The 18,302-nt window shown below is 38.9% G+C and overlaps 1 protein-coding gene across 1 annotated transcript; it reads left to right on the plus strand.

Annotated features, from left to right (window-relative positions):
- The first annotated feature begins 7,833 nt into the window (after positions 1-7,833).
- On the plus strand, positions 7,834-10,289 carry LOC147860629 (tetraspanin-8-like). The gene is made up of 2 exons (XM_087324933.1): positions 7,834-8,704; positions 9,752-10,289. The coding sequence occupies exons 1-2, from the start codon at positions 8,207-8,209 to the stop codon at positions 10,040-10,042; spliced, it is 789 nt and encodes a 262-aa protein (XP_087181059.1). The 5' UTR covers positions 7,834-8,206; the 3' UTR covers positions 10,043-10,289.
- The last annotated feature ends 8,013 nt before the right edge of the window (positions 10,290-18,302 follow it).

Consider the following 18,302-nt stretch of genomic DNA (forward strand, 5'->3'; position numbering starts at 1 on the left):
AAGCTAACTGAACTTGCAGGAGAGAAAGTTGATCGTGAAAGGTATCAAAGATTGGTATGTTGGTTGATTTATTTGACTCACACCCGTCCAGATATTTCATTTGCAGTAAGTGTGGTAAGTCGTTACATGCATGATCCGAGGAAAGATCATATGGATGCAGTGTGCCATATTCTGAGATGTCTCAAAGGTGCCTTGGGGAAGGGATTAATCTTTAGAAAACATGGTCATTTTAACATTGAGGGCTATTGTGATTCTAATTGGGCTAGTTGTGCTGATGATAGGAAATCCACATCAGGATATTGCATGTTTGTTGGAGGCAATCTAGTCTCTTGGAAGAGCAAGAAACAATCAGTAGTAGCAAGGTCAACAACCGAAGCAGAGTATAGAGCTATTGCTATAGGAGTTGCAGAGATGTTATGGCTGAGAACTCTCCTAGTAGAACGAAAGGTGAATCAAGAAAATCAAATGATGTTGTGGTGTGACAATAAGTCAGCAATCAGCATTGCCAACAATCTGGTACATTACGATAGGACCAAGCACATCGAAATCGACAGATTCTTTATCAAGGAAAAGCTTGATAATGGAATATTAAAATTGAATCATGTTTCTACTGAACATCAAGTAGCAGATTGTCTTACAAAGGAACTTGGGCCAATAAGTCTTACTAGATTGTGTGATAAGATGGGCTCAGTGGATATTTTTCGCCCATCTTGAGGGGGAGTGTTGAGAATGTTTAAAAGTTATAACGGCTAGCCCAACGGCTAGTTATTTCCAACAACTAGTTAGCCCAACGGCCATATCTTGGCCTTTATAAAGAGGAACTTTCTCCTCATGTAAAAATAAGCGATCTTTGTATTTTCTCCCTCCAGTTGTGACATACCAATGTATATTACTGAACAAATGTGCCTTCTCATTTTTCTTTAGAGATGTCATAAGAAAAATCTAATCTGGGGGAAGTGTGTTCCCATTTAATTAGACTAAGGAAATATGTCTTGAACCAGATCTTCAATAATTTGATTGTCTTGTTTATTTTGACCATTAGACTAAGGTTCTTTGCAACATAGGCGCAAACCATATCCTCAATAATTTGATTATCTCCTTCAATTTGACCATTAGACTAAGGATGACTTGAGGTCTCATGCTCAAAGTAGTTTCTAACTCTTTAAAGACATGAGGACAAGAATCTCTAATGAAAAACCACATTCATTGGTAACCATAAAATTGTAATAACTCGTCAAGAAATTGGTGACTCAATTCATGAGTTGTTGGTATAAATCTAGTTAATTTTATTAGTTGATCGACAATCACCCATATAGAGTCGCAACCTCTTTGTGTTTGAGGCGTGCTACAATAACATCAATAGATCTAATTTCCCATTTATTATTAGGAATATCTAGTAGATATAAAAGACTTGTAATCGTAAGCCATTCAACCTTATTCACATGACATTGTAGACATTTAATTGCATAATTTTGCATGTCATGGGTTTATTTAGGCCCGAATTAGTTTGTAGAGATTTGAATCATTTTCGATGGATTCTAGAGTTCCCAATTGAGGATGTATTAATATGATACTAAAAAAATAAATCTCTTTTACTTGAAAGAGATCTAGAACACAAGCCTTCACATTATAATAGAGAAAATTGTTACAAATGTGAGAGTCAACTTAAAGGGTGTGGTGATTTTAACGACATTTTTATCGGATTCAACTATTACCCACCATCTGTTGAAGAAACTGACATCAAGGTATATCTCAGTTTAATCACACAAAAATAAAGCTTTTTGACATAGGAATCTATGCAAATAAGCAATTGATGAAGTTGATCATCGACGAACTATAAATTTCCATGTGCTAAATGAAGTATATAAGTGTTTTGGCTTTTAACTTATTCCTATTCAAAGTCTCAACATCTCTACCAGGTGATCATCAATTAAATTGTGTGAGCTACTCTTATCAAACAAGTAATGCACTAAAGATCCATTGATTTGACCAAATACTTGGAGCAAATTATTGTGGGCCTAGTAAATGTTTGAGAAAAGAACATGGAAAATTACTTAAAAGTTTGGGTTTGAACCTCAATAATATAAGGAACTAGCCATTATGGTTAAAAACTTTGCCTTTTTGTTGTTGAGGTGTAGTAGAAGTTTTGGTTTTCTATTGGAGTTGGCAACAATTGTCTTTTGTGTGCCCCTTTTCTTACAATTTGCACATGAAGGAGAATGCACTAAGTGTTTTGACCAAAATCACCATTGGGTTTCCCTTTGTTTCCCCTTGAATGATCCGGGTTTAGTTCCGTTGACTCGAGTTTATTATGACCCTTCTTTTAAGTGTGCTATATCGAAGTACAATCTCGCCGATATCTTCAAAGTTTTAGGGGTCTTAGAAGGCATTGATATATCTTTCTTTCTCCAATAATAGTCTAAATTTAGAATGCTAGTAAGGAACCATTTTTCCCCCTCATGTCTTGATTTTTGAATTTGCATACATGTATGATGAAAGTCGTTATTGAGAGAGTAATTACATGATTTACAAAATAGAGTCCTTTAGTTTTTTGTTCCTTCAGAGTCATCTGGTTTTTTGTTTCTTCAAATTTAGAAGGTGGTTGTAGAACTTGTCGTTTAAAGATGTCAAAGAAGTTATCTAATGTATCGTGCACTTTCTTTGTAGTTTGAAGATTGCACCACCGAACAATTTCCCCACCTAACTCATAAGCGGAGAGGCTATTTTCGTATTATGAAACTCACGATTAAGTGTAGCTTGTGCACGTAGAACGAGAACAAGATAAGAAAGAAATGAGTTGGGAGATATCCGTGGTTTGGTTGTCAAGTTTCCAATCAATAACATCATTGACTTGGTCAATGGAGACCTCATATGCCTCACGATGTTTTGTTTGTTGTCAATGCTTGGGCATTCAAATCCCAAAAAGGTCTAATGCCAACAATTAGCTCGCTTCCTCACTTTAAACTTTAGATAGCTCTATTATTGATAAAAATAGAAACCTCTCTTCTGAGCATGCACCACACAACAACTCTCTCTTTTTCCTAGAATGCAAGTATTTTTGTCTTTGGATGAGTGCATGGCTTCAACAAAAATGTGAGTCGATCATCCCCTTTAATGGTGTGTTCCCTCATCTTCACTTATGAATTATATCTCCAATTTCCCCTTCCAATTGTTATTAGTGAGTTTCTAACGAATGCTTGACCCCTCATTTCACAATGATTACCTCTTACCATTGGAGCTATCTTTCATTGTTATCTTTATTTTCTTCTTTTTCCATTTTTTTCAATGACCATTTCGACCAAAACCCATGCCTTTAAACAAATTGCATTTTCCATGCTTTTCTCCATTCACATACGCTGCAACATGTGCTAGTTTGCCCATAATCACATGGATGCAAAGGTTCCATCTTTATAGATTATTGTGATTTAAATTATAAAAAAAACTCTACTTTTTCAATGCAATACAACAATTTTACACATAGGGTAGGTCATCAAATGTATATAATGCATGTAATGAAGATAGTAAACTTTAATAACCTACTCATATCCATATGTATATATGAAAGGTGGAATCTTATAGTTTACATATGCAAAATATATATCATATTCTCGGGTAGAAAATGGAAACTTTAAGATCCTTGTTGTGTGTAATAGATTGATTTTGGCGTCCAAGTGAAGAAAATGAAGTATAAGTTCAAGCATAGGAGCCACTGCCAAAGCAATATTCTACAAAAACTCATTTTGCTTCATACCAAACAAACATGAATGTCAATATATTTGATTGACACCACCTTATTAATGCAAAAGATGTTGAAAAAAACAAGGTATCATAACGAACCAAGATATGTTGGTCAACGGGGTGTCATTGGTTGGAGAATTCCGTAAACTATGATAATTGAGGAATTATAATGGAAGGAAAACCTAAACTATCAAGTTGATAAAAAGAGTAATGTTGAAAAAGCAAGTCAAAGAAAAATAAGAAAGTTCAAAGGATGAGTCATAAGTACTTGAAGGAAGAGGGGATCAATGCAGAACAACAAAGGATTATATACACAAAAACTCCATTCACAAGTCAAACTTACAATAATGTTGTCATCATAACCAACCAACATCCATTGGTCACGGGGGTGTCATTGGTAGGAGAATTCCTTAAATGATGATAGTTGAGGACTTATAAATGCAAGGAAAACCGAAGCTATCAAGTAAAGAAAAGAGGAGATAAAAAGGCAAGCCCAAAGAGAAACAAGAAAGTTCAAAAGTAGACTCATAATAACTTGAATGAAGAGAAGAACAATGTGGAACAGCCTCGTGGAGCGCTGCGGCATGGATTGATCACTCGGTCGAAGGGTGGATGGACGCCGTCAATGCGGATAGTTGGTGCTATGTATGCACGAGAGGCAAAATCGTCAAGATCCGTTTTGAAAGAGGCTTGCAGCCCGCATCCCCTAGGTTTCCGGAAATCTGGTTGTTGATCGCAGGTTTCACCTTGTGGTATATATGGAAAGCGCGTTGCCTCAAGGTCTTCCAAGGTACGGTACGCCCCCCGGAGGAAGTGATCATGGACATATGGTTCGCGCTTATCAGCTGCCTACGAGGGCAACTAGAAGAGATCTGCAGCCACTCCAACGACGTGACCACTGCCCGTTTGCGCTTTTGGCAGAAATGGCGGAACACACCTATGGTGATGCAAGGCGGGAGTGGCCCGAGGTGGAACTACCAGCCCCCACGCTGGTTGTTTCCTATTCACCTGCCACCCTCTTTTCGGTGTAGGCCCCAAGAGCCGACTCGTACGAGGCCACATTGAAGGGCATTGCCTTGGATATAGGTAGCTTCTTACATTAAGTTAGGCCGCAAGGCAATGTAAGTGGCTCATCTTCTTTGGCTTGATCGGAGGAAGTCTCCCCGATGTGTGTATAAATTTCCTTATAGACTCTATGTAATAATCCTTCCTAACTAATGGGAAAGTAGCTTTACTTTGGAAAAAAAAAAAAGAAGAACAATGTGGAACAACAAAGGATTGATTACATGGAAACACCATTCACAAGTTCGAGTTACAATGTTGTCATTGACTACTTCAATTTGTGTTTGGATTTCTACGACAATATAAGCGCTAATTAGAGCATCAAGATGGGGGGATTCAATTATGCCATATATGTATTCCTTCATTTGTGTTGGTAGCCCCTTTTATTCCAAGAACATTAAAGCAGAGGGATTTTAGGTTCCAATAAGTATTTGAGACTCAACCAACCCATTGGACAGTTACACCATTTTGTCGATCAAAATATTGATTACATGCATATTTTTATAATGTATTTGAAACAAGAAAACAAAATACTTTCCCTCAACTGTGCCATTTTTTCGTACAATATTAATGTTCATTTTGCTATATATCTACCTCAAGGATTTTATTTTCCCATCTTAGAATGTATCCTAAAGACTAGATCATATGCATGTGTACAAGAATAATTTAAAGTTGGAGATGAGCACGTGCAAGAATTTGAGACCAACATGTTAAACTCGCACAATGAAATATTCATGTTTGTGATTCCTTTCATATAGTGATTTTCTCCTACGTAGTCAATGAATATATTGTTAATTTGTTTGTAATAACAATTCATACATTTTAATCAAAGTTTTTGTTTGAATATCTTGGTCAAATCGACTTGTAGATAGAGGTTTTAGGTATAGCTATAAAGGGAACTACAAAGTAGATGTAAATTTTGCATATATATGCTTCGATATTACATGTACGAAGACTTGTTGGTAGTATCATTGCATGGTAACATGCAAATGTTCAAAATATTTAAGTAAATCACTTGTAGGCATTTTATTTTGATAATGTGCTTTAGAGGTGAAGATGTAATCAACATTATCAACAAGTAAAATTAGACCTACATAAATCTATATTGTAATATCTCACAAAGTTACACTTGTAGGCGTTTATTTTGATAATGAGCTTTAGAGGTGAAGATGTAATCAGCATTATCAGCAAGTAAAATTAGACCCACACAAATCCATATTTTAATACCTCACAAAGTTAAAGGCTTGCTTTTGTAGATAAGAGTTTGGAAATATAGTTTTCTTGTTCTATTCGACAAAGTCAAAAGTTGGATATAATCGAGGGATTTTACTATGTCGCAAAAGTTTACCAACACTAGAAAACAAGCATATACGGTGATCATATGATGATATATGAATGTAAATGTAGCTCAAGAAAAGTATGGACTAAGATAAGTATGCACTACTTGAATAGTCAAAGAAAGTAGATGTAGATCTACATCCCCCCCCTTTCCCACACCTCCAATTCATGGTGTGGATCTTATTAGTATCCACATGTAAATATTTAAGTACAATGTTTTTTCTTCTTCTTAACAAGTGAGAGAATATGACCCACTAACAACCTCAATACAAATTGTCATATAGAGAATTTGTATCACGCGGTTGCTTTGAGGGAACGAATCATTCTACATAAGTATCACAAATCATGGCACATTTCTATCTTTTCAAAAGGAAGTACATGGCAAATGTGCCCGCGCGCGCACACACACACACACACACATGATAGGGAATCGATGCATAAAACATAGTTTCTTCAACGGTTTTGACAAATCACGCTCGAAAAGCAAGGAGTGCACATGCACGATCCATAAGCAATGCAAGAAGAAATTGGCTCAATAGACATTCGCGCGCGCACATACACACACACACACACATTTATGCATAGATATTAGAGATGTGACACGAACATGTACATGCATTGCACACAAACAAATACACACGGACATGCAACCACATACGCATACACATACACATATTGACATACACATACACATACAAACACACAAAATGACACATACACATACACATACACATACACAATGACACATACTGACATACACATGCACATATTGACATACACATACAAATACAAACACACAAAATGACACATACACATACACATACACATGCACATATTGACATACACATACAAATGCAAACACACAAAATGACACATACACATACACATACACATACAAACACACAAAATGACACATACACATACACAATGACACATACTGACATACACATACACATATTGACATACACATACAAATACAAATACACATACACATACAAACACACAAAATGACACATACACATACACATACACATACTGACATACACATATTGACATACACATACAAACATACAAACATACACATACACATACAAACATACACAATGACACATACACATACAAACATACACCATGACACATACACATACACATACACATACATACAAAACATACAAACATACAAACATACACATACACATACATACAAAACATACAAAACATACAAACATACAAACATACACATACACATACATACAAAACATACAAACATACACATACACACAAACATACACATACCCATACTCACATATACATACAAACATACACATGCACATACACATACACATACCCATACTCACATATACATACAAACATACAGATACACATACACATATATGTATACATAGAAAGAAAGAAAGAGATAATTAAGGTCTTCTAAGACCCAAAACTTGGCGTATGAAATGGACTCTTTCTTGCGCGTCTAAATTTTGTTGGAAATTGGGGGGGGGGTTATTTTGTTGACCTGGCCATCATCATCATCATCATCATCTCCAAAATATACACTATAAAAACAGAGCAGACTCTCTCCTCTCCATCCCATCTTCTTCTGTCTTTGATCTGTTCTTACATAATAGAAACCCTAATTTCCGTTCCTTTCCTTTCCTTTCCTTTCCTTCTTATATTGTAATTGTAAACCGACCTAATAAAAAACAGACCCTAATCCGCCATAGCCAGGTTTGTCAAGCGCTCTGGAAGTTCGGAAAACCTAAAGTCTCTGCTCTGCATCTCTCAGAAAGGTTGGTTGCTTTGCCTAAGATCTGTATTCATATATTATCTGAAATCTTGGAAACCAACCTTCCTATCTGCTGTCGAATAAGGGTATTTGGAAGCCCTAATACCTGTGCATCTGTCAGATTTTTGGAAAAATCCTAATAATAATCCGAGTCTGAGGAAGATTTTCCAATCCCTAATAAAGATCTCCATCTCTCGGAAAGTCTTAATTAAACCTTATTAAGATCCGAGTCTGAGAAAGCCGCAGGGGCAGACAGACAAGACAGACAGAGACCTAATGGGGTTGAGCAATTACTTGGTAGGCATCTTAAATTTCCTGACCTTCCTGCTCTCCATACCCATCATAGCAATTGGGGGATGGCTTGCAAATCAGCACAACACAGAGTGCTACAAGTACCTGCAGGGTCCGGTCATCGGCATCGGAGTGTTCATCCTGGTCGTGTCGCTCCTGGGCTTCCTCGGATCATGCTTCCGGAAGAGGTTCCTCCTGTGGCTCTACCTTGTGGTCATGTTCCTGCTCATCCTCCTCCTCTTCTGCTTCACGATCTTTGCGTTCGTCGTGACCAACAAGGCTGCAGGCCAGGTTGTGAGTGATAAGGGCTACAAGGAGTATCGGCTCGGCGACTATACCACATGGCTCCAAAGAAAGATTAAGGACTCATCCAACTGGGCCAAGGTGGAGAGCTGCCTCTCCAAAGCCAAGGTCTGCAATAGCCTCAACTCGGATTATCTCACAGAAGCTGCATTCGATAAAGCCGACCTCACCCCTGTCCAGGTATGATCTCTTCTTGTTTTTTTAGGGTTTCTTGCATCTGATCAAGCTGATCTCAACTCTTTTTATCATAACATATGCGCCTCCTTTTCTTGCTTTTTGCTCCAAGATTCAACCTGCTTTTTGCTTTCTTCCTGATTTTGCATATTTATTTATTTTCTTGCCAAATTGTATTGTTCCAAAGCATCAAAGTTCCTTTTGTTTACTCCATTTGTTCCAAGATTCAAAGTTGCTTTTTTACTTCCTTTCTGATTTTGCATTTTTATTTTATTTGCCACATTGTATATGATGAAATCATTTAGGATTGAACGCTGTTGAAAAGTTTCCCTTGCCCTTGCCTTTGCTTTTTTGCTCCTTGCTTTTTTCCCCATCCAAAGATCATGTGATTGTGCCCTTTTTTCCCCCCTTTGTGTGAGGTTAGCCTTTTTGACTTTGTTGTTCGGGAGAGAGTTTATGCAGCAGGTATAAATTATAAGGATCTAACTTTTGTGCCCAGGTCCAAGATTGTATGACATGTGTTATGCCATACGCTATACCATACAATTGATCTGGTTTTTTGCGTTTCTCTCTTTTCCTGACATATGTTTATCTGCACCTTTTTGTATCCATCGAAGGTCGTATGTCTTGTGATGGAACACCCACAATTGATCTGCTTTTGCTTTTTTCTCCTTTCCTAATGTATGCTCCAACACTGGAAATCGATCTGCTTTTGCTTTTTCCCCCCTTCCGAACATATGAACACATAAACTTTCTTATCAATCTAAACATTGAGCTTGTGATTTATAAACCAATTCCAGGTAGTTAATGAAATGTATGGGGATAATTGCTGTTGTTAGTGAATTCTAAACCACTTACATTGCAAAAAAATAAAAAGACAGAACAGATGAATGACTAATTGTTATGAACTCTATACCAACTCCATAGACATGCATATTGGCCTTAGAAATTCTTTTGTGCAAGAATTAGTTTTGATTCTTCAGACTTGGACAGGAATCTGATAGTGACAATACGGTTTTTATTAATTCTCTCTCTTTCTTCTACTTTTTGCAGTCAGGATGTTGCAAACCTCCTACTGAATGTGGATGCACCTTTGTGAATGCAACCACTTGGACTCCATGCACCTCTAGCAGTGCTGCTAGTGATTGTACCATTTACAGTATCAAACCTGAAGATCTTTGCTTTAACTGCGATTCATGCAAGGCTGGGGTTTTGCAAAACATAAATCAAGACTGGCGGAAAGTTGCCATCGTCAACATCATCATCTTTGTGTTCCTCGTTGTTGTTTATTCTGTTGGATGTTGTGCTCTACGAAACGCAAAGGATGATAAGAGGTATCCTTGAATAGAGATTTCTCCTTCGCCATCTTTGATTTATGATGAGGAAAAACTGAGGATACAGTGTGGACACCTTTGATTTGCTCAAAGGTTTATGTTTGATGAGATAAATGGGTTTATGTTTGATGAGATAAATGGGTTTATGTTTGATGAGATAAATGGTGCAACACCCTGCTTTTGGTTGTTTTGCAGCTACTTTTCTTTTGTACATAAAATTATCAGTAATGGATGGATCTGTGTTTTTTTGTATCAAAGGATTATATTTGATGTGATAAATGGTGCATGCACCCTCTGCTTTTTGTTGTTTGTAGCTACTTTTTTTGTTGGTACACATAATTATCAGTAATATGGATGGATCTCTCTTTTTTGTCTTTTGACATTTTCTCAACCTTGGTCAAGATCTTTATATAAAGGTTGATAATTCTTATTTAATTCAAGTGTAAAATTTGGATGGATGAGTTTCTTCTTTCTGGGCACTTCTTGCAAGTTGCATGATCAGTATCAAGAAAGTTACATGCTATAGCTATCCAAAAGATGGGCCAAAGGTAGTAGTGATAAATGGTGCCAAGTTGCATTTTCAGTATGAAAAAGTTATGCTAGTTATCCGAAGTTTTGTATGAGAGTTTGGTGGTGGTATCAAAGACCTACATGCATGCATTTAGGTGTAGCGGTCTCAAAAGCATACAAAAGAAGGTTCAGGGGCTTGCACCACCATGTTTCAAAGAAAAAGAGGTTAGGCGATTGGTCGGCTACTCACCTAGAAAGACTGTAAACGCTAAACCCTACAGTCTAGAGTATTTTGCTACTCGAGCATTTAGGAATCCTCAAAATATCGGAAGAGACCAGTCGAGAAGAATCAAGAAAAGCTTTGTTCATTCCTCGCAATGAGAGGTGAAGATTGTGCATGATTTGTCTCCTTTTTCCTTTCTATCAATAAGAAGAATTAGTCCGCTTGGATCCTTATAGCATGAGACTAATGGTTTGTGTTCCTCTTTTATCAAACACGGAGAGGAGAAGAAATGAAAAAAATGCCATCACCTTATTTTATGGCCAAGCTTCTTCTTTCCCCTTGTTTTTATCCCCTTTTTTCACCGAGTTAATTAAGCACCATCTTTTTTCTTGTAAAGAAAGCACATTGTAGAAAAAAAGTACATGTGCTTCATGGAGCGTACTTGTGCGGTATCAATCATGTCAAATTGAATAGATTGGGTTAGATTGTGTCTACTTTAAGCACGTTGGATTGACCATTTGGACCATGTGCTTGTTCCTCGAGCACATGTAACTTGTTCTCTTGTTGTAGCACATTTTCTTTTAGAAACACATTCCCCCTTTTTTGCAAAAAAAGAATGTCCTTTCTTTTACGACCCTTCAATTTAGCAAATGGCCATGTCTTGTAAATTTCCCCATCTACCAAATGTATCATAGTGTTGTATGGCCTAAGACAGGAATAACGTACATCATATCGAGGGGGTTGCTTGAGTCTGTACGAGCATCTTCGAAAGTTTGGAGACAGTAGTTTTTCTTTTTGTTTGTGTTCTTGAATGTCTCCCGTAGTTTTATATTTCCCAACAATGGTTTATATTAAAGCAATTTACATGAAACTTCAGCATAGATTTTTACCCTTTCAATTGCTCTTGTACTGCTACAGACATACATATGTCCCAAAGCATTAGTAATAACAATTATACATGGCCACATGCCTCATGTCAGTGGAGGAAATACCCAGAGCAGTGGTTGATACCTCCAACGCAACTAAAGTAGATGTTCTCTGCAAGTTGCATTCATATACCTCACCATGCCCATTGCCAACTCAGCTAATTGGTGCGTCTTCAATTTCCTTCTTTCAAAAAGTTGACGACTCCATGCATTTTGCTAGAGGAGGCCAATTCACATCCTCATTTTTATTTTGGCAACAATAGTTCCCTCGAACTCGATCAACATGGCTCAATGTGGGGTAGGGCCTTTATGTAGGAATATACATGGAGACCTTATATACTATATATATGAACATTGTAGGGTGTAAGATTGTTTCCAACAAGAAATAACTCACAAGTCCATTTATGCCTATACCAAAGTGACGAAGAAAGATGTCCTAGACTTTGAGTCTAAATAGAATTGAATGTGGAAAGGTATTTACTCTTTTTAATAGCAACTTGATGTATTGGATACCAAAAATTTATTGCATTGGATGTGTAGCTAGCAAAATTTCTATGCCAATGTGTGCTTTCCCGCTTATGGGGGAACAATGTTGTGGAGCTCATAATTTCAAGAGTGTGTGGTTGTGTCAAAAATGGAAGCAAGAATATGTGTAACATCTAGCAAAACACGCAAGGATTTGTAGTGGCTTACTTGATTAGCTACAAACATGGGAGAAGAGCATGAAAAGTCCAATTGTCCAAAATGATATCCAGAGCACCATTTCATTGGCAAAGAATTTGGTCTTTTTCTCAAACTTGATGAATCTATTCAAAGTACAATATCATTATTCAAGACTATATCGAGAAGAACTAGATCACTCATATGAATGTGCACATGGTGGACAACACCGTGGAGCAAAAGTGCCAGTGCATTAGCAAAGAATGTAGCTCTCTAACCCCACGAGATACTAATGCAAGCAATTCAACTTACCCAACCGATACACAATGCAATTTTATACAAGTTGCAAACCAACTAACACATTTATTCAACACCTCGAAACTTGTGATTTGGACATGCCCATATACCATCTCTTGATGAACAAAAACTTGACCACTACTTCGCAACATATAAGAAAGCCTTGAAACCTCAAGAATCCACAACTATGGCATTCTTATGTAAAAAGCTTGCATCTTGTCCCTCACCAACCCCTTTACTACAAAAATCAAGGACTCAACCAACTTCCTCCACCTTTGCTTCATACAATGTGGAGAAGGTCATCCAACACCTTTAACATGGGCCAATGTCTGACCACACACAACAACAAGGTGAATACCTTGTTAGGAATATATCCCTCCTATTGGAGTAGTTGACTGGTTGGGCCGAGTGCCGACAATCGAAGACATGGACAATCGATAGTAGGAGAGTCCAAGTCAAAGACATGACCAACTAGTTTGGCCGACCGAATGGTCGAAGATAAGGCCGACTAGTTGGGCCGATTGGACAGTCGACACTAGAGTCGACTAGTCGATCAGTCAGTTAAATAACTACTATTGTTATAATAGAAATGGCAGTAGCAGTGGCTACATTTGTAAATAGCCCATATAGTGTATAAGTATAAATACACTTACGGCAAACATTGTGACCAGGTGAGAGAGAGAGAGTAGAATAGAATAGTTGTTAGCCTTTGTTGCACTACATGACAGAGAAGAGGGTGTGTGAGCGTGAGAGAGCGGCAACAAAGTTCAGTGAACTTGCTAAGAACCCTAAGCGGGTTATCGTCTATGTGTATCAGAGAAGATTGTAACTGTTTTATGTACTCTCTTGTGTATAGTGGAATCTCTGCTCCCCTGGTTTTCCTCGTTTAGGGTTTCTATGTAAAATTGTGTATTCTGTGTATTTGGTGTCAATTACACAGTCGGTCTTTCTCAGAATCGGAAGGGAGCAAATCCGTACAAACTGGTATCAGAGCGTCAAGGTTGAAGATGGAAGGAGGTGTGAGCGGCTTCTTAGGCATCATAGTTCTAAACTCTCAGAACTATGCGGACTGGAAGATAAAGATGGAGGACCTTCTCACAGTAAAAGACTTGTACGTGCTAATCGACAGAGAAGAAATGAGTCGGAATGGAAACTTCTAAATAGAAAGGCAGTGGCCACCATCCGACAATGCGTCGATGTAAATGTCCTCCAACATGTGGCGAACGACACAAATGCATATGAGATGTGTCGAATGACACATCTTAATCTTTCTCTTCCTTCTTGGTTGAACTCCCAAGCTTCTCTCCCTCCTCTTACTCCCTAGTCCAAGACACCCGTGGTCCCGTCCTATCTGACACGCACACACGGATTTCCACGACACTGGCAAAGGAGTCCACCAAGGAGAGAAAAGTCACATGCTAGATCCAAGTCTAGAGGTAAGCTAACATGCTTTTATTGTGGAAAGCCTTGACACATTCAGAAGGACTGCCAACACCTCAAGAAGGACAAGAGTGTTGGAAATAATGTCCAACCCATGAAGATTCTTGATGAAAAGGGCACATTGGCCGTAGCTACGAGTGCAGAGGAGATTCTGTTCATTTGTGAGTAGGAAAGCACAAATCTTGCAAGCGAAGAGTGCACCTGGGTAATCAAGTTGAGTGCATCATTCCACATAACTCCGTCGAGAGAGTGTTTTTCGACTTACATAGCCGAGGATCATGGCTATGTAAAGATGGGAGATCATGGAGAGTGCAAGATAGCAACTGTGCAAGTCGGAGGTGAATGTGGCAGCCGATTTGAGTGGAGAGTTATTGTCATGATATGGCATGGTATGGCTCCAAAAGGATTCGAACCCATGACCTTGTGTGACATGGGTTGAATTTATTATTTCACCATAGGAAATTCATGTATATTCCAGATTACTTTGGAACATTCTAGAAACTTTAGGAGTACTCCTAAAAGTATTATAAATAGAGGCACATGACATTATTAAGAACCAATTCGGTTCAACGCCCGTCTTAAGCCTCCTAGTTGTTCTTATATCTTTCTTCATATAATATAATATACTTCTGTTGGGAGACAGGTCCCTTCGGATGGGAAGGGAGAAGAACAGTGCTGATGAACGAGCTCAGCCGAGGCCGAAACCGGAAGAGGAGTACCCGGCTACGGAGAGCCGGATGGTGCAGGCCCGGTATGAACCGGATGAGGAGTATCCGGCTACGGAGAGCCGGATGGTGCAGGCCCGGTATGAACCGGATGAGGAGTACCCAGCTACGGAGAGCCGGATGGTGCAGACCCGGTGAGAACCGGATGAGGAGTACCCGACTACGGAGAGGCGGATGGTGCAGGCCCGGTGAGAACCGGATGAGGAGTACCCGGCTACGGAGAGCCGGATGGTGCAGGCCCGGTGAGAACCGGATGAGGAGCACCCGGCTACAGAGAGCCGGATGACGTAGACCCGGTGAGAACCGGAGGAAGAGACATATTCGTAAATATGTTTATGAGAGCCCATCGAGGCTATATTTGTAAATAGCCGAAAAGTCATATTAGTATAAATATGACTTAGGGCAAACTTTTAGATGTAGTTATCATTCTTGTTTGAAAAAGCATAGCGAGAGCGCGTAACTGTGTACAGAGAGAGAGAGAGAAAGAGGTCGTTGCCTCTGTTGTAACCGCCGCCTGTGGCGAAGATCTGTGAGCACGAGGTCGTTGCCTCAGTGAACTCACTGTTGTACATTCTTACATAGTGACAGTTTGCAGCCTGTGGGCTGCTGTGGTTTTTCCCCTAGTTTGGGGTTTTCCACGTAAACCTCCTGTGTACCTTTTCTCTCCTTTGCGTCGCGTGTTCTTTCGTTTCCTGTTTTCTGTGTATGAAAAGAATCTCGGTTGTGGCCGAGCATTGTGCATAAGGAGCGTTCAGTTCCCGTCAAGAGAGTGTTTTTCGACTTACATAGCCGAGGATCATGGCTATGTAAAGATGGGAGATCATGGAGAGTGCAAGATAGCAACTGTGCAAGTCGGAGGTGAATGTGGCAGCCGATTTGAGTGGAGAGTTATTGTCATGATATGGCATGGTATGGCTCCAAAAGGATTCGAACCCATGACCTTGTGTGACATGGGTTGAATTTATTATTTCACCATAGGAAATTCATGTATATTCCAGATTACTTTGGAACATTCTAGAAACTTTAGGAGTACTCCTAAAAGTATTATAAATAGAGGCACATGACATTATTAAGAACCAATTCGGTTCAACGCCCGTCTTAAGCCTCCTAGTTGTTCTTATATCTTTCTTCATATAATATAATATACTTCTTGTTGTCATCATTCTCACTCTTCCTTCCCCTCTCATGATTCTCAGACACCCTTTCCCTTCTTAGTACTATTCCTCATTCTTCTCCTCTATCTTTAGTACTAATTCTCCTTGCCTCTAGTACTATCCCTAACAGTTTGAACCGAATTTCCTATCTTCTTATCCCTCCTTCCCTTCATACTAATTCTCTTATCGTTCCTTCCTCCAATACTAAATGGCAATTGTTAGCGCTCAGGCATACCAATCCGTTTTCTCGGAGCTCCAATGCTTAAAAGAAAAGTTTATAGCACTAGAACAAGAAAATCATCGTTTGTTGGGGAATCTTCAACAAATAGCTCTTGAAAAACAACAACATGGGGAGTTGATGTTACATGTGCAACAACTTGAAGCAACTATTGTGTCATTGCAACAACATGGACCAAGCACTCAAAGGACGCCCAAGGAACCCAAGATTGGTCTTCCTGTGAAGTTTGATGGAACGCGATCATAGTTTAGAGGATTTCTTAATCAGGTACTTGTGGTGATTCAAATGCATCATTCTCGATATCCTACCGATGCATCACGAGTGGGACTAGTAGGCACGCTACTTAGTGGCACAACTTTGGCATGGTTTGCCCCTTTGTTAGAAAAGGACTCTCCTTTGTTAAATAATTTTGGAGTTTATTAGCGAGTTTAAAACATGTTTTGGAGATACCGATAGCGTTAGGATGGCAATCAACAAAATCCAAAGACTGCGCCAAGGTGATCGGCCGGCCTCAGCTTATGTCATGGATTTCCGTCTTCTCGCCACCAATATTCCTTGGGATGACCAAGCATTGATGGAGCAATTTCGTTATGGCCTACGTAATGATGTCAAGGATTTACTCTTGACCTTCCCCGAAGAACCAAAGTCGCTCACAGAAGCAATATGTCGAGCGATACGATGTGTTAACCACCTTTTCGAATGACGTTCGGAACGTCAGTTCCAGATGCCAAGGGCAAGATTAGAGGCCACCTACAAATCGACACCACACCTCGTCGCGACCATTATCGAAAGAGGAAAAGCAACGATGTCAAGCAAATAGACTATGTCTTTATTGTGGTGGAACGGGGCATATTGCAGTTAATTGTCCTCATAGGCCAAGAAGACAGGTAAATCAAATAGCTGCTAGTAGTAAGTACTAATAGTACTAAACTAGAGTCTATTTCATTAGGAGTGTCAGATAGTCCTAATAACCGAAGCCTATCAAATAAATTTGTAGTCCTTAGTCAATTAGAAGAAGAGTTAAACAACTAAGTCCAACCAAAATAGGAGCTGTTTGGTTGGACATGTATTAGCACTCCTAGATTCTAGAGCCAATTCTTGCTTTATGGATAAGAATTTTGCCCAAGCTCATCAGATATCCCTAAGAAAACTCCCTTGCCCAGATTCTGTAGTAGTCATTGATGGTCACCCCATTGCTTCCGAAAATATCATAGAAGAGTCAGAGCCAATTAATGTTATCCTAAATATTTGGCATGTTTAGTATCATTTAATATAATTAGTAGTCCAAAGCATCCAATTGTTTTGGGGTTACCATGGTTCGAATTACACAATTCGGACGTAGATTGGAGAACAAAAGAAATTGGGTATCGACAACCTCGAGGATCTACTCATAAGATTTCAATGATTTCGCTACAACAATTGTGTGACAAGGACGCAAGGAAGAAACGCTTGTATTCGCAGTATCAGTGAAGCCTTCCAACACCGCTAAGTAGGAGTCAACAATTCAACTTTCAAAGAAGTATCATCAGTACGCCGATGTTTTTGATAAGGTAAAAGCTAGTACTCTTCCCCATCATCGACTGTATGATTGTTCCATTGACATAAAACCCAGAAAAGAGCCACCGTGGGGACCAATCTACAACTTGTCACTAACCGAGCTTGAAGTTCTTTGAGCCTACATAGAGGAAAATTTGGCAAATGGGTTCATTCTCTCACGAACACACCAACCGCGGACTCGGACGGAGCACGAATGATGGGGCTAAGAGCGTGGAACTTAAGAAGCTGGGAATGACATAAGAGCATGAAGACAAAGATAAAGACCAAGGAGACAAGATGGGGCGAAACGAGAATACTAGATTGATGTGCCAATGTTCGGCGTTGAATCCCTTGAAGGGGACCACGGAGGTTACAAGTATTTATAATGTGAGTTGAAGTACATGCATTAGAATATTCTTAAGAATATTTTGGAAAATATTCTAGAACCCTCTAGAACCTTCTAATTCTAGAACTTTCTAAAAACTCTTAGAACGTGAATAGATAATCTATGAAGATATGCATAACATGATTATGTACTTGGATGTGTTGGCTACAATATAA

The sequence above is a fragment of the Azolla caroliniana genome, unplaced genomic scaffold, assembly GCF_043228905.1.
Source record: "Azolla caroliniana isolate FFs.n. ecotype wild unplaced genomic scaffold, voAzoCaro1.0.p SCAF_9, whole genome shotgun sequence".
NCBI classification, from domain to species: Eukaryota; Viridiplantae; Streptophyta; class Polypodiopsida; order Salviniales; family Salviniaceae; genus Azolla; species Azolla caroliniana.

What these genes read in the sequence shown, in the direction of transcription:
- LOC147860629 (XM_087324933.1), top strand. Translation starts at nt 8,207, where the DNA reads ATGGGGTTGAGCAATTACTTGGTAGGCATCTTAAATTTCCTGACCTTC. An exon ending in CCGACCTCACCCCTGTCCAG is followed by an intron (nt 8,705 to 9,751) that starts GTATGATCTCTT and finishes TACTTTTTGCAG; the next exon opens with TCAGGATGTTGCAAACCTCC.